The sequence below is a fragment of the Pararge aegeria genome, chromosome 16, assembly GCF_905163445.1.
Source record: "Pararge aegeria chromosome 16, ilParAegt1.1, whole genome shotgun sequence".
NCBI lineage: Eukaryota > Metazoa > Arthropoda > Insecta > Lepidoptera > Nymphalidae > Pararge > Pararge aegeria.
This window is the reverse complement of record NC_053195.1, coordinates 15209796-15233887: the sequence shown is the minus strand read 5'-3', so window position 1 is coordinate 15233887 and position 24092 is coordinate 15209796. Positions and strand designations below refer to the sequence as shown.

Here is a 24092-nt window from a genome sequence, read left to right as displayed (position 1 = left end):
GTAAATACGAAAGTGTGTTTGTTTGTGAAGGACAACTTCATTAAGGCTCTAACTAAACAACCATTCTGCAACATACTTTTTATATCAGGAAAAAAAACGCTTCCCACAGGATTTGTAAAAAAAAAGTTCATAAACGCGGACGAAGAAAGCGGGCGACAGCTAGTTTATTAATAAATATGGCAATTTAGTTCTTCATGATATTAGGCAGAATAACGGGGTAACCCGTAAATAGTGTTGCCCAAATTCAGTCTTGGTCTTGCAGTCTTGGTCTTGTTCTTGCGTTTTTGCAAGACCAAGACCAAGAACAAGACCGCGTATTTTTAGCAAGACCAAGACCAAGACTGACCGTGCAAGACTTGAGCAAGAACAAGACATAGCCTGCAAGACTCTTGCGTCTTGCAGCTAGGACTTAGCGCTATTTCACGGAGTAGTTAGGTGTAACAGTTCGGTGTATAGGTAGGTAGGTACGCTTAGGAATTCTATGAGACGCAAAAAACTATATCAAAGAATATGAAAAACTGGACCTATGCGCATTACGACTAATACCATAAACAAAGTGAATAAAAAAATATCTATTAAAATCAAACTGAGTGCATGCATAGTTATGTTTTAACCATCGGCACTTTGATAATGCGGCATCAAAGGTTTTGTACTTACTTCTCAAAGAAATTTGCCGCTTTTCGGAAGTACATGGTTATGATACACGCGCCGGCGGCTTCTTTTGAAATCTAAAACAATCGTTGCCGCCGCGCCGAAATCATAACATTTGACACTATTCATGCAAAATAATTTCGAATTTTAAGAGTACCTACAGGTGTTCCAAAGAATAAATAAGTTTCAGATTGGTGATTTTAGATTGGTGGAGGACGCATGAGACAGAGTATCCGATTTTATCGAAAATGGCCCGTGATTTTCTCTCAATACCTGCAACTTCAGTACCTGCTGAGAGGTTATTTTCTAAAGCATCATTAGTAATTAGAAAACATAGAAATAGGTTAAGTGATGAGTCAGCCAGATGGTTACTTTGTATTAATTCTTGGTCAAAAGAATTGATATAAAGTATCATAACCTAATGATAAAGCTGTTGATTTGTGTTGTATTTTATTTTTTATTCAAATAAATGATAAATCGTAAAACTCTTTTATTAAATTTCTTATAAGTTGAGGGTTCAATCTCTTTCTAGACAGATAAGTATTGTTCTTTAAAATACAGTCAAGTTATTGTAATTAATTTGTTTTTTTACATATTTTAGCAAATGTAAGCTTATAAATCATAAATGTTTATTAAGAAACAGTTACTTCCATGGAAAACGACATATAGGTCAGTTGATTTTTCGAATTTCTTATCAAATCTTCAGTTATTTATTAATCTGCTTGATCTTTACTATGGCTATGTTAATTCAAGCTCACAATGTTCCAATTCTAATACGTTTTTCTAAGATTTAAAGTAAACTTTAATAAATAGTAATAGACTAATAGGTAATTGCAAGACTTGCAAGACTCTTGCTGCAAGACCAAGACCAAGACCAAGACTGGGAGCGCAAGACCAAGACCAAGACCAAGACCAGGTGTATTGGCGCAAGACCAAGACCAAGACTGGCTAAGTCTCGTCTTGTTCTTGCATTTGGGCAACACTACCCGTAAACCTCGAATCATCCGGCAATCCTACGCCGTCCGCCGGAAACACGTAGTATTTTGAATGCGCTAATACCAATGTTTACACTGCACCTAATTTTTTTCCAGCCGGAGAGGAAAAGCTCCAATACAATAAGGATACAATAGTAATAAACTGGAACCCCTAAGCTATCATCTTCTAGAAAGGGGTCACAATAGACCAGGAGAACAGAAGTTTAAAGAGGTATGACGATGCAAAACTAAGCCCCCAGCTAAAGATGAAACTCTTTGACTTGTCGCCCAGAAAGGGTTCATCACAAAATACAGCATAGAAGTTAACAAAATCATAAATCCCCTGCCTACCTACCAGCTGAGAAGCTATTGGCTAGGTAACGACTTAATAATACCAGGAGCGCAGAAATCTAATGGAGTATGAATGTACCTATCTCCTCCCAGCTGAGGAAGAAGCTATTTATGACGCTGTTCCAATATAAAACGATGGAGCTCTTTATTGTGCTCATCATCATCAACCTTTTTACCGGCCCACTACAGGGCATCGGTAGCTCCTCTCAGAATGAGAAGGGTTTAGGCCGTGCTCTACCTCGATGGCCAAGTGCGGATTAGTACACTTCACACGCCGCGCTGTTGAGAACATTGTGGAGAACTCTCAGGAATACAGGTTTCTTACGATGTTTTCCTTCACGGTTTAAACCAAGTTATATTTAAATTAAAAACGCTCAAAATTCCGAAAAGTCAGTGGTGCGTGTGTCGGGACTCGAACTCGGTCTCCAAGAAAGGAAATCCGAAGCCTTACCCATATTAGGCTATCACTGCTTTAATCCCCACTGTGATAAAATTACAAATTACCAGGATAAAAGAAGTATGCAGAGGTTTCATTATACTAACCTCCTCCCAGCTGAGGATGGAGCTCTCGACCGCGCTGATCCACATGTCGCCGGCGCCAGCGTTCGCGTCCCCCGCCCCCCGCCGCCCTCCCTCCTCTGCGTTCGAATGCTGCAAGCGAAAAAGCATTAATCATTTATGTCAAACTAGATAAGGCTAATGAGGTAAACCCTGAATAATTGAACTGAATTAAAAGAGCGAATGGTGACGTCATCGCATATCGCACTACTAGCAATCAATAATTTAACAGCCCTTAAACGTCCACATATAGTTTGTGGATCTCATGTACGTTGGGTACACAGAGTTGGAATGTGGTACTTGCTTCAGACACAGCGATGACAGCCCTTATCCCTACTAGGTGGATAGTGACATAAAATACGACTCTTGGAGCATTAGACGGCACAAGAACAAAAAAAACCGGAACTTAACCGGAAAATTTTGAAAGAGCTCGTCCGGGAAATACTACTGCCATGCTTATTTTTGCCGCCAAGCCACGTTGCTGTGTTCCAGTCCAAATGGCTTCATTGCCAGTGTAATATACGACAGATGAAGCTTATCACCTACGCCCCAGGATTATGAACACGGAGCGGCGATTTGTACAAGTAGTTCCTAGCACGCCCTGTGGAATGTTGCTCTGTTTATTAGCAATGATTTTTCATTGACTATCAGCTAGGACAAAAAAAAATTGACGACAAACGATATGATGGTGGTGACAATGAAAAGCTTTACTGATGGGCAAAGGCGTTACGCCACCAAAGATGGTCATCGACTAAGTAACTGCCATCTTCTTTAGGTCAGCTGTTATACATATATTTGCCTCACCGATACCATGTTTTAACTATAGAACATGTAAACCAAACGGCCATCAGTTTGGTACAATTAAGTAGGAAAGCAAAGTACCTATTCTAAACAAGAAGCCTCAGCACACAATACTTTTCATTTTGTATATATCTATGAGTACAATCAGCTTTTGTAAAACGACTTCACTAGTTACCTACTGTATTGTAAATACCACCACGCCATAATGGTTCCATTCTTTACCGTTTAAACTATAAATATATACGTAATCTTCACTATGAAACCTTTCATTTCATACGAAAATCGATTCTTAATAGAATTTTATATGTTACTAATATGTAAGCTCACTTATAAAAGTCATTTAGAATTGTTCATGAATCCAACGTGTATTCATTCTTTCAGTTTATGAGTTGAGTAGAGTATGGGGGAGTTCATAAAATACGTGAAATGTTTAAGAGGGGGAGGGGGTCGAGTCAAATCTCATCTAATCTCACGATGGAGAGGGGGCAAAAATCACGCGAATTTTTTTTCTGATTGAAATTTTTTTCTCGTTAAATTTTTATTACACTTACAATTAAACTCTCAGCAATATTGATTATTATTCTTAATTAACCGTAAATAAAAGCACGAAGCAATTTTTTTTTTCTTTTTACAATAACAATCCAACGCGTTTTCGTAAGAAACCCACATTTTGAAAAATCTCTCGTGAGATTGGGGGATGGGGGAGGGGGTTGAAGGAGGGACAAAAAATTTTAAAGAAAACCTCACGTAATTTATGGATTTACATTACAAGAAAACAGACGAGTCTAAATACAAATAAACTGCTAAAATATGGCCAGATAAAAACACACAAACTTATAATGGTTATCATTTTTGTAACTAGTTTGTTCCTTATTTACATAAACTCATTTACATAATTGTGTGTCGACGTCATATTTGTATAATTTACTCTAGTTATAGTAGTTGTGTATCTCAGTTAAATACCAGTGTCTTTGTACACAGATATATTTTTTAGCCCTTTTATTATTAAATAGCCAACGGTTTCCCTGGTGCCAGTATAAAATGCTTAGAACAATCAAACGCCTCTTGCTACTGAATTGAAAGAGTTCTGTCAAAATCGATTTAGTCTTTCTTCTTATATAACGAAAATACAGCTAGAAATTGGCTTTAATAGCAATAACTGACGGACCAAGCAGCTAGTAAGTGGAAAATAAATAAATAAATATACTACGACAATCCACACATCGCCAGCTAGCCCCAAAGTAAGCGTAGCTTGTGTTATGGGTACTAAGATGACTGATGAATATTTTATAAATAATATACATAATTACTTATAATATGCAGATGAACACCCAGACACTGAAACACATTCATGTTCATCACACAAACATGTTCCAGTTGTGGGAATCGAACCCACGGCCATGGACTCCGAATGCAGCTAAGTGCCGCCCTGTGTCTATCAATCCGTAATTACACCAGCCACTACGCCCTTCAGGCAGCAAAAGCTCTTCTACTACAGAAAACTACCTGCAGGCGTCATCAAAAATTGTACTTCCATTACGAAAATTTATCAAAGCCAACAGACAATTTAAATCATTTGACGGCCGACTGGCGCGATGGGTACCGACCCTGCTTTCTGCGTCCTAGGCCGTGGGTTCGATTCCCACAAATGGAAAATGTTTGTGTGATGAACATGATTGTTTTTCAGTGTCTGGGTGTTTATCTGTCCTATTATAAGTATACATGTGTATTATATTCATCAAAATATTCAACAGCTATCTTAGTACCCATAACACAAGCTACGCTTACTTTGGGGCTAGATGGCAATGTGTGTATTGTCGTAGTATATTTATTTATTTATTTATTTATCATTATATTATCAGCATGAAAAACATTTAAACAGTCAATTATATAGTATGGATTATAAAAAAAGTTAACCTATGTGGCAGTGGGCAGGTAACGTTAGTCGAAGGACCGATGTGTGTTGGAGCCAAAAGGTCCTAGAGTGGAGACCATAACTCGATAAGCAGAGTAAGGGGCGCGTCAAGACTAGGTGGCGCGACTAATTCCGGAAGGTGGCAGGTATCCACTTGATGCAGAAGGCTAAGAGTAGAAAGCGTTGGCGCTGCTTAAAAGAGGCCTATGACCAGCTGTGGACGCATTCTGGCTGATGATGATGGTGAAAATTAGGTCAAGCTGATCTTAGCTTTGATCATAGGTGCAGCAGTATTTGTTTGATTTCTGCAATTCAAAATTCAAAAACGTTTCAAATGTAGTCATTTCTGATGATAAAATTTTACCACTAATGTAAGGCGAAGGTGATAACTAAATTCGTTAACTGAAAACTAAAGCTACAGGAGGGATCCAAACACTCGTCTAAGAAGAGCACACACAAAACTTAGGCTGGTTTTTTTTTTGTGTCACCATCTCACAGACAAATTATTATTTAGCTATGAAGTTAGTTAGTTTTGAAGTTATGCATACTCAAGCCCTTTTATCATACTTGCAATCCTTAATATTATAATGGGATTTTTCAATAACTAATGAGCTTCATCTAACACATGTACCCTTGCCATAGGTAGAAGGGAGGATTCTAATAAATCCCATTACTCTAAGGCAGAGATCTATAAAGCCTTATTATCATTTAACTTACTTAGATTTTACTTTACAGTTTAGATAAAGTAGGTAATTATAAAGCTATTTTAGACTCTGAACTGCGAGTGATAGTAGTAAAGTCAAAGTTGATAAAATGGAGGATTTACAAAAAACTTACAATACCTATTGTCGTAACAAAGTACACTCAAACTAAATGAAACTATTGGACACCTTAACAACCATGCACACCATAAAATTTAAATGAATAGGAAGTATTTAAAGTTTGAGGGCAGTTATTTTTTTTATCTTATGCTCAGGATAGGTAATCTCAGTTTGTCTATGAAACCAAAGTTTTTGCATTAACATAGTATAATCTTAGCCAAGTTGTAAGCAATGTCTAAGCAACAGTTTAACTGTGGATCATCTATAAAAGTGCCTTTAAGGTAATGTAGGTTTGTGTTTGTAGTAACTGCAGCAAAACTATCAACCACCTGTGCAGACCTTGTGCAGTTGGGAATGGATCAAAAAGATTGCACACATGAGAACTTCTATGCAGTGTTGCAACTGATTCATACTTTGTAAACAAAATACCAAAATATATGCAATCTGCATTTGGAATCTAAAAGTATAACAATAATTCTGATACTATCTGTCACATTTACATGAACACAAACTATTTTTAAGTATAATCAAATTGTTCTACTTGGCTAGAAGCCACATTCGTACTTCACGCACGTAACAGTAATAGGCTTTTCTCTGAAATTGTCAGTCATGACTCAGGTGAGAAGTCAAAAGGGCAGTTTTGTTGTGATAATTTTACTGAAATCCTCTTATGAACTTATTTGCTCAGCTACTTTTTGAATACACTCTTAATTTGACTAGCTTATTCATAAAAAAGTATATCAGACTTAAGTTGTATTTTTCATGCAAAAAGTTCCAATATTATAGTTTGAAATAAACAAGTATTTTTCCCTAATAAATGTGGTAAATAAATAAACTAGAAAAAAAACAGATATATAATATAGATATAAAAATTGAACACAGGGTAAAATTTGGTTGCCTTATAGCTACATAGATATCTACCAGGCAACTTGAGAACAAGAGCATTTTTAAGAGCATTTTGTATTTGTATTAATTTCTTTATTTTACAATTATTAGCACAAAACCCCTTTAATCTATCTACCTATCTAGGGCCCCAGTTTATCTTCTGTAATTACTCAGTGGAGGAGAATGTAGGTTAACAAAAGTTCATATGTTTATCAGAAAACTAGAACATTAGTATGTTGTAGGAATAAGGAGCTTCTTAAAATGTTTCCACTTGTATCAAAGTCATCGTACGAATTCTTGAGTAAGTAGGATATTGTTATTCATCAGTTTCGCCGATCAGTGACACGCAGTGAAAGTAAGAATTATTGCAAACGACGCAAAAGTCGTGTTGGCACCCCAATAAAAAATTGCAACGATATTTTTCACACAAAAAGACTACATTCTTGATAATAAAACCCCGAGCTTCAGTGGTACGCGTCTAAAGAAAAATCTAGACCGCTAAAATTACTCGCATCCACTTTAAATCGCGTCATGAAGCACAGTTAAACGCCCGGCGGTTTTTCAAAATAATAAACGTCATTTTATAATTACCATGGCTTCCGAACGGCCGACAATGACTAACTAACACAAAGCATTAAATGAATCAATAACATCTGGATGGTACACAAACAAAATCAATAATTTTAACAACTGTTTGTAGGTACTGTACTAACCAGACTCGCCGTGTCTTGGCTGTCTAGGGAATATTTGTCAGTCTCTTTTGCCTGGTGGTCGGAGAAATTTTCATATTTGCGTGTCGGGCTACTTTTCATCTTTCACGGAAAATATCTTTGAGCTTAGGACTCGAAAGACATTTTTTCAACACCAAAAGACGACACAAACCACGTAAGATCGCGAATTCACTATAGTCGTAAAAATGTAATAGGCCCGTTTTGACATTTGTCATCGCGACGTAACTAGTTATGTAACCATGAGACTCTGTACTCGATACTCACGATAAATCAATTCAAGTTTGTATCAGTACTCGATTGATATTATTATGTATTGTAAAGTGTTCGTTCGTTCAAAGTATTCCTTTAACTTCACAACCAATACGCGTGACTGGCTGTTGATTATACGTCCACTTTTCAACATGTTGAAACAGAGTTAGTACTATATAACAACAAACACAAAACTCGAGTCAAATCACTATGTTTAAATTAATGTCCAAAATAGAAGAGCCATAGTTAACGTAATAGTAAACAATATATATCAAACTTAAACGAGCGCACAGTCAACTTTACAAGATGAGGAACGAAAAACTGCGCAGTGCGCGCGGGGACGCTTCAGTCATGTGCCGCTTGGTCAGATACATCATCTCAGACTCATTATTTAGAACCCATTTTAAGAACCAAGCACATTCTTTGCAGTAAAGATAACTACACAATATTTAATTTCGATATTCAGTAAAAAAATGGTTACAGCTCTAGTATAAAAAAAAAAAAGACTGAGAACGTAACTGTTTTCGGAACGTTTCGCAACAATTATAAATTGCATGCTACTATGAAGTAAGCGCAAAAAGAATACTCGCGATATATTCTTTCATATTATTTAACGTCCCAAAAAAATTTACGTATTTTTTAAAACACTGTATGTAATTGATTTTTATTTTTTTGTTTCTTTCAGTTTCGTTCCAAGTTACATTCTATGGTCTTTCACAAATGTCAAAACGGGCCTATTATATTTTTCCGACTATAACGGATTGACAGCGCTACAATTTGACAAACATTGACCATTTGACGTTTCAGGTACGTTGACAAACGCTAAAGTCAAACGATCGAACACCGCAGCCAAGAGCGCAAACCAAGCGTTCAAATTAAAAAAGAAAAATTCAATAGATTTTATTAACCTTCAAAATTCTCGGGAAGTTATTATTTTTAATGCAATATTCATTTTGAAATATAAGTTAAAAATATCTAGTAAAAAACTGAACCCAAGGTTTCACTCGCTCACTAAACTCACTCAATAAATACCTATAAAAAAAAGTGGTGAAAAGACGTCTTATTATATAATAAACATTTTATATTTAAAAAAAATTTAACTAATGAATAACATGAGTGCGAATTTATTTATTCTTGAAACCTACCTTTTAAAGATAGTTTCAAAACCTATTTACCTTATTTACGTGAAATGAACTAATAATGAAAAGAAAGACTTCAATTAAATAATTAAGAATTAATTACACTCCAGTTAGCCGGTTCATCATCCCACAGTTGAATTTTCGTGTATTCCTGAACTGCATCCTTATCGTTTCTGCTACGGCGAAACATTTGAACCTCAGATATTTGAAAACATCGCCTGTGTCACTCAGCACAAAAATGTATCTGTTAATTTCACTTGCACTGTAATAAATTTACGATTTGTAATGAACAAAGTTAACTTTTACGACTCGACGACGTAACATAATATACTGATCATTTTATTATTAAATTTACCTCAATACTATCTATTGCACATAAAAGAGAATCGTGACTAAAACGTGTTTTATGTTTGTGTTATCTGAACATACCTACTTATCGCCTGAGCGTTATCTGTTCGTATGGCCTTACGTTGATGATTATTTAAAATTAAATTTCCTAATTTAGACAGTTTATTTTTATTTTCACTTTTAGGTAATGGGTTTTTCTGTTAGAAAATTACTAGTATAAGCTTAGAGAGGTTAAAATACTACTAGACTAGACGTCGTGAGGTTAAACTATTCTGAAACAATTAACACGTACCTTATAGTAACCGTTAAAGTCTGCCAATCGAAATCGGTCAAAAAATGGAGGTAGAGTCTAAGCTTATAATCTCTTCTACACCTGAGATGCTTTCCCAGTTCAGTTGTTGAATTCTTATAGGTTAAGGATGATACCAAGTACTACGTAGCAATTATAGGCCGTTTTCACGTTTTTTTGGACACAATGCACTGTATGCTGAATGAGGGTTACACAGTATTTTCCTAACTGTGTGTTCTTACATACGTAAGATTGTTGCTGTCGCTTTATATAATTTCGTTGGCCACAGTTTAAGTTTTATTATCGATGGTCGTAGGTTTAAGAAAGAAGCAAACAAACTGTCTCTATACATGATTTTATTTAAATATTCCTATTACAATAATATTAAGCAACATCGGTCTACGCTTTCAGCGCGTCTTGGACTCCATAACCGGGGCCGGTGGGTTCTTCCGTCAGAGATGTTAGTCCTCCGAGAGGTTCAGCGGCGAATCTGCCGTTCCTGAAACATCGCAAACAATTTAAATACTATATTTAATAACAATAAATTACCCTATTTTTCTGCTGGTTTGGCTTGCTTGCGCGCCTGTTCTCTCTACGAGTATAAAAAGTAATAAGGAATGACAAACAAGATACAAACACTAAGGATGCTAGTCCTTAGTGTTTGTATCTTCTTTGTCATTTCTAAGCATAAGTGGAATTGAATGGAAAATGTTACTGGCAATTTAAATACTTCCGTTCCCTATTGCCCTGTGGAAGTTGTGTCCCAAATGCTGGGCATGCAGGCCACTTTAAAAAATTGCTGCCCCCTCATCTTCAGCAATCCATTACCGGCCCTCCACAGGGCACGGGTCTCCTCCCACAATGAGAAGGGGTTACGGCCGTAGTGCACCAAGCTGGCCCAGTGCGGACTGGTGCACTTCACACGCCCTTGAGAACATTATTGAGAACACTCAGGCATTCAGGTTGTTTACCTTCACCAACGAAGAAAGTGATATTTAAGGTATGTAGATGAAAGGTATGTATGCAGGGGAAGTTTGTTGTGGGCTTCTTCTTAGACCAGGGCGCGTTTGGAACCCTCGTAGCTTTAGTTTTAAGTTTACGATTGTAGTTATCGCCATCACTACTCACTGCTATGTTTGCTACACATTTTGTATATAATCGACGCATCAAAAGTGCCATCTATGTGCCTATTTGAATAAAGAAATATTTGACTTTAACTTTGAACATTTCCCAGACCCTCAACTCTGAAGATAGCATGAAACAAAAATAACAGACGCATACCTTGGTCCAGGTTTCGGTTTCTCGTCTCTCTTCAGTTTCTCGATGATTTCCTTTGTGTCTTCAATCGTTAGGTCTTCCTGAAATAAAGGAGACAATTCTTTAACTACTTTAAACATACTAAAATTTTGAAAAACTGCTCTTTGGTGTTTTGTAGTATCTGCTAGGTTTATCTAAAAAACTATTTAATTAAGAGCTATCTTAGCATAAATTAAAGACTTGATATAAACTGCAAATTATATTTTTAAAAAAAACGCCCGCGAAAACGCTCGCCGGGTATCATGGCCGTATTCTTGACGTCATCAGAACATCTTAGTTCCATAAATAATGATTATTGATTTCGGTATTGATAACAAAAAACTTGGCAACCGATAATTTCAAATAACAAAAATCTTGGCAACTGATAATTTAAAATAACAAACAACTTGGCCCCTGATAATTTCAAATAATAAACAACTAGATACTGTAACTTATTCAAAGGGCCCTATTAAAGGTCTCTCCGTAAGGTTTTATAATTTCTTAAATGATACTGGCACATGATCATCCAGAGGCTAAGACATCAGCTTTGTTGTCCCATAATATAATAGTTTGACGGCCGACTGGCGCAGTGGGCAACGACCCTGCTTTCTGAATCCAGTGTGTGGGTTTGACTCCCACTATGGAAAATATTTATGAACATGAATGTTTTTCAGTGTCTAGATGTCTGTATATTATATTTATTTATGCATATTATTTATTCATAAAAAAATATTCATCAGTAATCTTAGTACGCATAACGCAAGCTACGCTTTGGGGCTAAATGGCGATGAGTGTATTGTCGTAGTATATTTATTTATTATTATTATATTGTTATTATTCGAGAATTACTCTCACGCCCGTGTACAAAATAAATACATAAAATGAGCCAAAACAACATTAATATACTTACTTAGATACATAGAGATTACACTTAAATAAACATTACATAAATACATATTTGCACCCGGCGGAGGATTACACCCTGGCAGGGGGGACCAGACGGCCGGGGGTCAGGGAGACTAATTATTTTTATTATTATAATAACTCAAGACTTTTAGAGCGTCAGAAGCAACAAGCACACTATTCACTTGACCAGATTTTCCTTAAATATGGACATTCCGGCTTCAGAGTGCTGAACGTCCACTCGCTTCGCCCCTTATAGCAGTCGCAGGGCGAGACGGACCTAATGCTTATATGAAAAATTACACTTCTCCTGTACATTTATTTTATAATGCCATGTACGTCTCTAAACTCGGGGGGTAAGGGGGAGAACGACATCAACATCTAGTCGGCCCCAAATGTCAGCCTCACCTGCACGCGGTACCCCCTGCTAGACAACGGACGAGGCTATGGCGACCTAGCTGTGGCGGGATAACCACTCTCACCTGGCGGGGCAACCTGTCAGAAGAGGCTTCAGCAGCCTGGGGATCTAAATAATCCTCAAAATGACTGGTGCAGAAGGCAAGGGGAAACCACTGTAACTAATCTTCCCAAGAAAGTCACCATGAAAGTACAACCAGAGAGATAATTTACATAAATACTTATAATATAAAGATAAACACCCAGACACTGAAAAACATTCACGTTCATCACACAAATATTTTCCAGTTGTGGGAATCGAACCCACGGCTCAGAAAGCAGGGTCGCTGCCCACTGCGCCAGTCGGCCGTCAAAAAAATAAAATAAAAAAATATGAGGTCCGATTTTCACTTAATATTACGTACTTTAAAGTTATTGTTTATTGACCATGCCATTAGATGACCATTTAGATTCGTTACAATATACGCAGAGATTTTCGAAGTTTCTAGAGGTACGAAACTATGTTTATATAGACGTGACGTCATAATTTTGAATTCGGCGAATGACCGGTCATGTCATCGCCATCTAGCCCCAAGGTAAGCGTATCTTGTGTTATGGGTACTGATGAATATTTTTTTATGAATATAATACACATAAATACTTATAATATACAGATAAACACCCAGACACTGAAAAACATTCATGTTCATCACACAAACATTTTCCAGTTGTGGGAATCGAACCCACGACCTTGGACTCAGAAAGCAGGGTCGCTGCCCACTGCGCCACTCGGCCGTCTCATATATATTTATCTAGTCTATATATTATATATATATATATATATATATATATATCTAGTCTATATATGTATATATATCAAAAAAAATACTTACATAATAATCGTCATTAACTTGTACCATAGGTGCGTTAACACAGGCGCCCAAACACTCTACCTGCAAACAAAAGAATAGGTCACAATTAAACTTTCGACAATTTTATGTCGTCGATTGAATATGTAGCAAAAAAAGTTTGTTTTCCGCTATCCTAAGCTGCTACTCCGCGTCTACTTGCCACGTCTTCCATTTGGCTATCAAATACAAGAGTTTTTAAATCTGGTGGTTGCGATATTAAAGCGCTCAAACAAACATCAATTTGTTTGTTTGTACTTCCTTCGCGTTAGAATTGGTTGAAAGGGTGGAGCGTAACAGAGCGGGGAAGAGGTAAGACAAACACAGACAGACACGTAAAACTTATAACACCCCATAGTTTTTGGTTGGTCAAAAAAGCTAAAATAATTATTAACCTCGGACACAGAGAACTTTCCGCAGGGACTATTTCCTCCAACATGACATCCAGTAGCTTCAGTTATAGTCTTCAGAACAGCATCAGAACCACGCAGCCAGCAAGGTGTTGTTGTGCATACTTGTAAATGGTATTTGCCAATTGGTCGCCTGAAATTAAGCAAAAAATATGGGCAAAGGTAATCATAAATAGTAAATATATAGTATTGAGGGACACAACCTACAAAAAGTTATTTATATAGAAGCAGGTGTTACTTGGCGAATTTCCATATATAATCAATGAAGATAAGGCTCTAAGAATTGTGAAATTTTTATGTGTAACATATATTGCCACGCTATGTTGTAATATATCTATATATATAAAAGAGAAAGTGTGTGGGTATGTTCCGTATAGGCTCCGAAACGGCTGGACCGAATTCAATGAAACTTTCAGGGAATCTCCGGAGTGACCTGGCGAGTAATCCTGTAAAGTTTGGTGACGATCGGAGCACTCCTATTTTTGAACTGTCAAACTATTACTATACAATTGATGAATTTTTTAATGACAAGGTTGCTTGGAAGCACCCGGCTCCGCTTTCAGCTCTCACAAGATAGAAAAATGAATGTTAAAATGCAAAATGTAAATTGTTGATGTTGGAAAAGAGCAACTGCTGAGTTTCTTAGTGATTCTACCGAGAAGAAGCCGTCTTCTCGGTAGAATCACTACAAACAGACAGACTTGACGTTTCAAAAGTGCTTATATTAGGCCTAACCTATTTGAAACTGTCAAACATAGCTTTTATAAACTATGATGATATTCTATTGTTGGGTGTATATGGGTGTAGATAATGATCTTCACCCGCTCGAGAAGAGAATGAATACGGAGATAAATAAATAATAAAATAAAAGACTGAAATTAAAAATTTAATGATGTAAGTTTATTGTTTAAATAAAATAAAGCAAAATCTAGCCCAGCGAAGCAGGCTGGGCATGCTAGTGTATTATATACTTTAAGAAGTTAAGTTGTCACTATTACAAATTGCCAATAAAATAGGTGCCAGCTCTACATAGTTCTACATGCACCCTGCAGTGGAAGCATGCAGCACTGATTTTCAGTAAAGATAAATTCAAATTCAAATTCGAAATGAACCCAAAAAGAATACCCATAAAGATGAACATGTATGATCATTGCTTTCTAGCAAACATTACAACAAACTTTTATTCTGTATGTGAGCTGGACCTTGTTACACAGGCATTTCCTCACAGGTAGTGCCTTGCTATCATATACCAGATACTTCAGTTTCAACCTGAGACGCAGATATTATCTATCATCAATATTACAGTCCATTGCTGGACTAAAGGTCTATCTCAGTAGGAGGGTTTGCTTATAGTCACCATACTTTGGTGAATTGGCAGTAGATAGTTCTCTCTTAGTTGCCTCTATATCTACTCTCCGAAAAATAATGGGGACGACTGTATTCTGTTATTCTGTTACAATGTAAGAGTCAGATTTACATCTATATATATGTATAGCATCTGACTTGCTGTCAGTGATACCCATACACAATAAACGATGGGGTTGATAGATTAACAGATAAAATAGAACAGAAAGAAGGTTGTTGATCTAATTCTCACAGTATGCATGCTGAATTTCTGCTGATCAAAAAACAGAGTAGTGATCAAAATTTAATCTGCAAAAATTGAATATGAGTAGACAGACACTAGGTGAAACTACAAAAAGCTTGAAGTTTTAATCTTACCTAATAAACATAGTGTAAAAAGTAGCAACTTCATAAACCCTCATCCTAGGCAAGCTAAGCATATCAGCAACTTTATGCATGGCAGAAATGGGTAACCAGCCGCCGTTCTGACGCTGAGCCAAATCTAGTAGAGGAATCATTGCCCCCCTCTTGTGACCTTCCGGGTATATGTTTAGGAGGGCATCTGCACGCTGGAAATTAAGCATTTCTTTAATTAGTATTATCTGTGTAACATAAAGTGACATAACCTTTGGCAGATACACTGCAACTCTTTGGGATCTTTTAGTATTCACCAAAACTTATAACCTAACCAAAAATAACTTAGAATACCTATTTTGGATATATAGGCTGATGGCAAAATAATATTTTGGCTAAGGCAATAAAATGATAAAAGCTTTATTTTTAGAAATAAATTTATAATTGCTCTTAAGCTCATAATATTATTTATTTGTTTATTTTTCTAGGATCCAGTCTAAGTTTCAGAGCATCGTTAATCATTTCAACAAAACTTTTTAGTTAGGGTACATACATAAAAAATATTGAATAATTCCTAGCCATTTCATAATAACATGTAAACTTTATTTTTATTCTTTAGAGGTTATCTTATTTTATGGAAATTAATCTAGGGTAGGATTTGATTATTTTTTGTGGAATATATGCAACAGTAAAGAACGTTCTCCATTTAAATTCCTATTATGAGAATTTGATTGAAAAAAACAAACGACTGTCAGAAAATACCTTTTGATTTTCAGACGTAAATTCGAATGGAATACTGGGGTTGTCTTCTGGAGTGTCGCGGTGAACGAACAGGCTGTCATGCTGTAAGTTTGCAGTCGTCTGAAGAGCCCTAGACGACACTCTCCACTGAAAAAAATCACAAATTCAACAACACTTTGATTTCGATCTGTCACTTTGTTGTTATGTAACGCAATTTAATAACAATTCGAGCTTTGAATAAGTTTTGGTGGATTGGTTAAACGTACCAAACCTTGAGCTCCAGTCCTGAGGCTGGATAGCATGATTATTGTTATTGTATTAATATAATTTGATTGCAAATCACTGTTCGCGAACACAAATTCGCACTCGAGGTTTTTTCGAACTATCGTTCAGTAATACCATCTGTCAAGTACGATGACGTATGGAGTTAACGTTCGGAAAGTGTCAGGCTAGCGGCTTGCGGTAGCTTCAATTGGCTTTTGGAATGACGTCATATTTTTAAAAGAAGTGGAGACGAATATTAGCGCCATTATTTGGCTTTATGATAAAGATATTTCGCTAATCGCTAATGCGGAACATTTTTTAAAGTTAGATTATGAGCAAACTCCTGCAATATTTTAAAAGCAAATTAAGAGAGTTGTGCATTTGCGGTATCTACTTTTAGCAGTCTCTGATTTAAATTTTGTACTCATCTCAAGTATGGTATTCATATAAGTTATGAATAATTAGTATCAGATAATGCAGATTATAATATTAATGATCTAAGCTATTTACTGGACCTTTCTCTAGAAGTTGATTACTTATCTACTTAGCGGCTTAGTCGAATTGCACGGAAGTTTATTGTAACCTTCAAAAACTCTGAATCTTTTGGTTATACAAGAATGTAGGTATTCCGTCAAATTGTCGAATATGTTTTCCAATAGGAAATATTAACAGGCCCCTGGATTTAATATTTTATCCAAAGTAAAAACAACGCATAGGGTATGTTATACAGCCATACAGTCTAATAGCGTTCATGCATATAAGTTTTTTTTTTCAAACCAACCTGGCACAAGTAGAACCAATAAAAAACTTTCTTTTTAAAAAACGAACCATAACGTGAGGTCTCTTAATAAAGCGCTATTGACTTTCGCTTCTAAACGTTAACCCGGTGGATATAAAAGGTATTTCTGAATGCGCTCGCCTATGCCTAGTTCCGTTAAAAATGGAATACGAGTAAAATGAATAGACAGAATTGGCAAAACAACGACAGGGTTGTTATGGCAACTGGTGCACTCGCAGCCCGTTGTACCTAAAGAACTTAATGTTAGACATATTTAAAGTTAGGTAGGTACACAACCTACGTTGTTGAGATTATGAACGCATTAAGGATCACGATCGAAACATCTTTAGTTATCGCACATCACACCAACAACTTTAGCCAAAAAGCTGCAAATTATTTTATTTATTTATACACTTTATTTGTACACCACAAATAGGAAAAAAAACAAAGGACACAACAAAAATAAACTTAGAAAGTAGGATACAAAGGGCGGCCTTATCGCTTAGTAGCGATCTCTTCCAGGCAACCTTAGGATTACCATTATAACGACTTTAATATATCGATGTATCATTGTTTAGTTGGATCAGTGTTATTGTTTACCAAAAAGGCTCTTTTACTTTTTCTTCTAACATTCATTATTTAGGAGAAAAAAGCAATTCTAAAATGTTCTAAAGGTTTAGAATTTTTCGGGCTGGTTTCTCTGAACTATTAGATCGCAATATGGTTCAGCAATCAGCTGTTTAACTTTTTCATAAATATTATTAAAAATTTGACTGATTTGCATTCGCCCGGTCGAAAGGACGATCATCTTTTAACTCCGATAGGAAGTGGCTTTCACTGAGCTTCTTACCAGGGTATGCATACAGCGGGAAGATTGCCAAAAATGCCCAAAATCGTACTACTATTCGAGTTATATGTCGATTTTAGGATAGGCAGTGCTTTTGTGAATGTCCGAAGAGCACGCCACTGACGATAGGTATCTATATAGGTAATAATAATGATAATTTATTTTAGCATTATATATTCTTTGATTAATAATATACGAGTGAGATTTTTTAAGTCAGATCTTACGCGGCGGTTTTGTGTAAATTAAATTCAAATCAAATTCAAAATTTCTTTATTCATGTAGGCCTATCACAGGCACTTATGAAGCGTTCATACATAATTGTTTACATAATTGTAACGGGATGGTGATTCGCCAACTTAAATCTTAAGCTACGAGGGTTCCAAACGCGCCCTGGTCTAAGAAGAGCCCACAAAAAACTTAGCCGGGTAAATTTATTTTTTTGTTATCACCATCTTCCAGTAAATTTAAATTAAGCTATGAAGCTAGAGCAATTCACACCCAAGCTTTTTTATCGTTTAAATAATCCTTAATGTTATAACAGGATTTTTCTGTAAGCTTACGTTTTATATAAACTTTGAACTTATTGAGATTAGTAATCATCCCCCCTTACAGGTTAGCCCGCTATTATCTTAGACTGCATCATCACTAACCACATGGTGAGATTGCAGTCGAGGGCTAACTTATAGTGGAATTAAAAACTGTTGTATTCTCATCTAAGGTCATCACACTCTACGCATTATCACCGCTTTTAGAATTAAATCTGATAGCAAGATATAAGCTGCAGGGTTAACAGATGTACAAAAGAAATGTTTGCACTTGACTTTGACACCAGTTCAAGACATGCTTGCTGGTGCTATTTAAGGAAAAGTCTAACACGTCTATTCTGTTCCTCGGACACCAATCACCAAAGGCGATTGGCCACGGCGGGGTCGGGCCGTTTCAGAAAATTAGATAACGGGACTAGGTGGCACCATTGATAAGAAATTAAATTCTCAAAGTAGGCGCCGTGCACGACAATGCAACCAAAATTGGGTTTTTTTAGAAAGCATATTGTTATACGTATCTTGATAGCCGATAGCCGAACTGTTAAAAGTAAAGCGATTCTAAGGCTTGCCTTCCACCAAATGTGAGCGGAGAACTATTTATCTAGTTCCTCCCTCACCGTTTTGTCGACTCTCGTTTTCTCCCTTTTATGTCAACTAATTGACGGCCGATTGGCGCAGTGGGCAGCGACCCTGTTTTCTGAGCCAAGGCCGTGGGTTCGATTCCCACAACAGGATAATGTTTGTGTGATGAACCTGAATGTTTTTCAGTGGGTGTTTATTTATGTATTATAAGTATTTATGTATATTATTCATTTAATTACTCATCAGTCATCTTAGTGTAGATGTAGATGTAGATGGCGATGTGTAATGTTTTAGTATAGTAAATCTTTATCTTAATCCGCACTGGGCCAGCGTGATGGACTACGGCCTTAACCCCTTCTCATTCCCTTCTTCTCACTTATTTATTATTTCATTTAATTTTAACTATTATGTATATTATAGTGTTTTCAGTTCTTAGTTCAACTCAATAAGCAAATATTACATTCATATAAATTTTTATAAAAATACTAGACTAAGGTAGTCTAGTAGGTAAGTCGGAGGTAAATACAGGCATCCTTCACGAATGAAGGAATTAAAAAAAAATTAACCCCTTCTCATAGGAGGAGACCAGTGCCATGTTGTGTTGATAGGATGATGATCAAAAATGCATAAAATCTATTTGATTAAAAAGGACTCCAACTACCTTGTCGGAGGTAAATACAGGCATCCTTCACAAATGAAGGAATTAAAAAAAAATATCCCCTTTTCATTCCAGTGCCCTGTAGTGGGCCGATAATGGGTTGATATGATGATGATGACGATGTCAACCTCGTTGGTGCAGTAATAAGTGCTGTGGTCTTTTATGTGAGGGGTTTGAGGTATTACCCAGGCAAGAGCAACTTGGAAATTGATTATATGATAGAATAATTTAAATATTTTCTCATATGTGGTCTGATGGGAAGTCTTTGGAAGTTGTTGGGCGTGATACCACCCTACCGACATCTTCGTGCCGCCAAGCGATTGCAATGCCGTATAGAAGCCATTGAGGTACGTGTTTACTATAACTATCGTAACTTTAACAGGTTAGCACGCTACCAACTTAAGACTGCATCATCAGTTTCCACCAGGTGGCATTGCAGTCAAAGGCAAACTTGTAGTAGAAAAAAAAGGAGGTAATACAACATTTGTATGCGCTTTAAATTTTATTAGATCCTACCTACTACACATTATTGTCAAAATCCTAATATTTCACTAATGTTTGTTGTATCACCAACTAATTTCGCATAGCATTTTCTTGTATGCCTTTGGTTGCCTGGAAGAGATCGCTATTTAGCGATAAGGCCGCCAAATTGTACGTGCTGTTGTATTTGTATCTCTATAAATTTTCTCTGTGGTGTACAATAAAAGTGTATTCATTCATTCATTATTGTCTATTACACTAAATATAGCTTCAGGGTTTAGTTTTGCTCTCGCTGTCTCGAATCCATGGCAGGAGTGGCAACCTTAAGTTAGTTGGTAGCGAGAATTACAAATTATATATTAATAATCGTAGCAGTAAACTTTTTTCATGTAATATAGTACAAAAATACTCGTAGACACTTATTTTACTAGCCGTGATGTCACTTGGGATAATCCGTATTGTATGTTATCATGCTTTTTAGAAATGATTTCGAAAGCGATTCCAGACTTCTCGTTGTATAACTTAATATTGCTGATCAGATGCAAAACACACTACAAAATCTTCAATACTAAAAAAAATAATTATCAAAGTGTATCCAAAATTAAAATGAAAACCGAAATATTACTTCGCATGCTTTAGAGGTAAGTTATATACTGTCTCTGAGACTTATCTGTGAAACCAAAACGCTAATAGGTTGTGAGTAAACCACTGCCGTAATTTTAACTGAAAAAAAAATCAGATACAGCCCCGACCTCAAATGAAAAATTAGAATCAAGTGACGTCTGTCACTTTATTAGGTTAACGTCGCGTAGCGTGAGTACTATGCGCGTGTCGTTCTTTTTTTTTCAATAGAGTTGTCATAAGCAAACACTCAGAATGTTTTGAATTAGTTTTAATTAATTTTACAGGGTGATTTCTCATGAAATATAGGTAGGGGAGGCCGGGGCTGAAAGTTCCGATTTTCAAATAACATGTAATTTTATGAAAAAAAAATAAGTTATATTATAATAATAATAATTTTAATATTTGATTTTATTAAAAAGTCTTAATCGGTCTCTGTAATAGTGAAGTCATTTCTGCTAGTTTCTTAATATATTTTTTTGTACAGGCATATTTTTGCATAATTTTGGAAAGGAACATTTAACCCCACTTTGGGGCGAGTTGTTCCATGTGTGGGGCAAATTGTTCCACTTGGGTAATTTAAATAAAGTAAAAGGATAATATAAGGTTTCTTTAAAATAAAACAATAATTTCTATAGATACGTTTATTACGTTGTTATGAAATGGTATAAACTTTAAAAAACACAAAAAAATTACTAGCTACATCTAGATTAACATTTTGAAATGTTGACACTTCCATAACTGAACTTAAAAAAAGATAACAGAACATAACTGGCAATCTTCAGATAAATATTTCTTTTAATTCAACTATAATAGAGATTCATCAAGTTAAAAACCTTACAAACATAACTGCACTTATTTTAACTACATAAAAAAATAGGTAACCTTCTTGCAAACGCTTCAATAATAAATTTAATGGAAAGTGAGATCAAAACTTACAATTATAATAACTAAACAAATAACGTCAAATTATTTATCACCTTGAGGTTATCAAATTATTTTTATTAAGTGAAATAAAATTACAATGAAGACAAGTCATCAGTCTTGTTTTAATAAGTCGTAATCAACTTTGGTAACTTTTATTCTTATTCATCGTTAAATTCTTCATCTGACTCACAGTTGGGACACACATAAGTAATGTTATCAGTTTCATTTATACATTTAACATGTGCCCAATTTCTACACAAGCTACATTCTATCCACTTTTCTCTTGGTAGTGAATTTGAATATGAATCACAACAAATTATGCAGTACCATTCCAGAACCTCATCATCACTATCACTCTCGCTTTCTTGTAATACTCTTCGTTAACCTTTTTTTTGAGCTTTTCCCTTGCCTTTACCTTTTTCTTTATTATTGTTGTTTTCTTTCCCCTTGTTTCTAATTGCTTTTTCTTTCCTTGATTTCTTCTTTACCTGTTCTTCAGCTAATGCATTTTTTTCTGGCGTGTCGGTCAAAACAGCTGTCTTTCTAATACGGCGTTTTGTAGCCATCTGCAATCTTGGGGATGCCTTTGGTAAAGGCTTTACAATTTCAGGATTAAACACAGCTGAAGCATTCATCTTTACTGGTGTAAATTGAAGTTCTTGGGCACTATTAATGGTCACAGAGGCAGCCTGAGATACATCACCCTGATCTGTTGCAGATTGTTGAGGTGGTTCACAAATCTGACCCGATGTTGAAGTGTTTATGGTAATAGATTCCGGCTGCAAAGTAATCTGAGGTAATATTTGAATATTGGATGGTCCTGGCTGGTCATCCATTTCAATCGTAACTGAACTGCTAGAAGGCTGGAGGGGTTCCTCATTTGAAAAGAAAATTTAACTACACATTCATACGCAAGTTTTTCGCACCTCTTCTGGCAGCAAACCGAAGTATATCGATGAACACTTTAAAATGTAGTTAACTAGCTCTTTTTCCTGTTCTGTGGTAAACACTGATCTGCTTTTATAACCTCTTCTTTATAGATAAGATAAGATCTTTACCAGCTTTAATTTTTTTTACAAATCGATGTCATGTGGCAAATTTCCAGTTCTCTGGCTACCATTTTTACTTTTCTTCCATCTTGTATGACAGCATTGGCAGCTTGACGTAATAACGTTTCGGATATTTCCCCTCTCTCAGTTTTTCGTTTGTAGGTACGTACCATCCTAAAAAAATGAAAAATATACTGTAAAAATGTATAGAAAATTTAAGGATCGATTGGGGTAAGTTGTTCCGGGGAACAACCAGCCCCTTTAGGAGGGAACTTGTAGCCCCAAATTATATTTTTGGATAAAAACTGTCATGCTAGCAAATTAACAAATTCAATTGAAAAAACATTCAAGCTACAAAATACCTCACAAATGCCACTCTAAAATTTGAAAGATGCACATAAATCGGTCAATAATAAAGAAAAATAGACCAAAAAGTTTAATAACGAAAAAATTTACTCACGTGGTGTTCTAATAGCACAGTGCACACGGCCACACTTTCGCCGCCGTCGAAGCAACTAAGATGGCCGCCAAAGTGGCGCGGTACCTGATGCTTCAACGACGCACTTCACGTGAATTGCTATCTCTTTTCTTTACAAAGTTATTACTGTCGGAACAACGTGCCCCAGGAACTTCCAGCCCCGGCCTCCCCTACTTATGCACCCTTCGACAGTATTTCGTAATTCTGTTGCATACAAGGTCATGTTGTGGGCTACCCTTCCGGCTTCCATCTTATCTATTACCGAAAACGGAGCATCCTCAGGAGATGTTGCCTTTACAATGAATGTAATGGATGCTCCGGTTTCGGAGCGAAACGTGCGTAGAGGGTAAGTACATTGCCGAGGATCTGTTTGGTGTGGATTATACGGATTGAAGAAATTATAAATTACACCATAAAGATTCTCCTGCTGTTCGCGGAGTATAGCAAATAAAGCTTAATTTTCATAATAGGTATATTATAGATTTCCACAAAGTAACGCCTGCTCCATCCAATCTTTTCACTCTGATAGGAGTTCCGTGCCTTATAGTGTGCTGGTAATGGGTCGATAATGATGGGTTATAAAAGAAACTAAAAAATTAAAATGTAATTTTTTAGTCTATGATTTATGTTTGCTAATTTTCCTCTGAACTACCACTAAAACGTCTATCTTCGATCAGAAGCATTCAAAATATGCATAGCATTTGAAGACAGTATAAAATAAATGGCAAAGCGCTAACAAATACCTACCTGATTCTTAGAACGTCTGTAGGTCGAATGTTTAGCATAATTCTCAAAGCTC

At 36.1% G+C, this 24092-nt stretch overlaps 2 protein-coding genes across 3 annotated transcripts in view; both read right to left on the bottom strand.

Moving 5' to 3' along the window:
- The window catches only part of LOC120630252 (calcium-transporting ATPase type 2C member 1), a 52576-nt gene extending 43205 nt beyond the window's left edge, over window positions 1-9371 (bottom strand). Inside the window, exons 1-2 of one of the 2 annotated variants that reach the window (XM_039899407.1) lie at window positions 9179-9371; window positions 2520-2627 (exon numbers count right to left, since the gene is read on the bottom strand). In XM_039899407.1, coding sequence (XP_039755341.1) covers window positions 2520-2627; window positions 9179-9265 — 195 coding nt within the window. In that variant the 5' untranslated portion in view covers window positions 9266-9371. Of the gene's footprint in view, window positions 1-2519; window positions 2628-7669; window positions 7769-9178 lie in introns of those variants that run through there. The other variant, XM_039899406.1, reaches the window with a different exon arrangement.
- Window positions 9372-10051: 680 nt separating this feature from the next.
- LOC120630334 (NADH dehydrogenase [ubiquinone] flavoprotein 2, mitochondrial) lies at window positions 10052-16459 on the bottom strand. Its single transcript, XM_039899532.1, has 7 exons — window positions 16331-16459; window positions 16086-16211; window positions 15348-15538; window positions 13611-13758; window positions 13201-13260; window positions 10994-11070; window positions 10052-10211 (listed from the first exon to the last, which is right to left on the bottom strand). The coding sequence occupies exons 1-7, from the start codon at window positions 16364-16366 to the stop codon at window positions 10112-10114; spliced, it is 738 nt and encodes a 245-aa protein (XP_039755466.1). The 5' UTR covers window positions 16367-16459; the 3' UTR covers window positions 10052-10111.
- Window positions 16460-24092: the final 7633 nt, after the last annotated feature.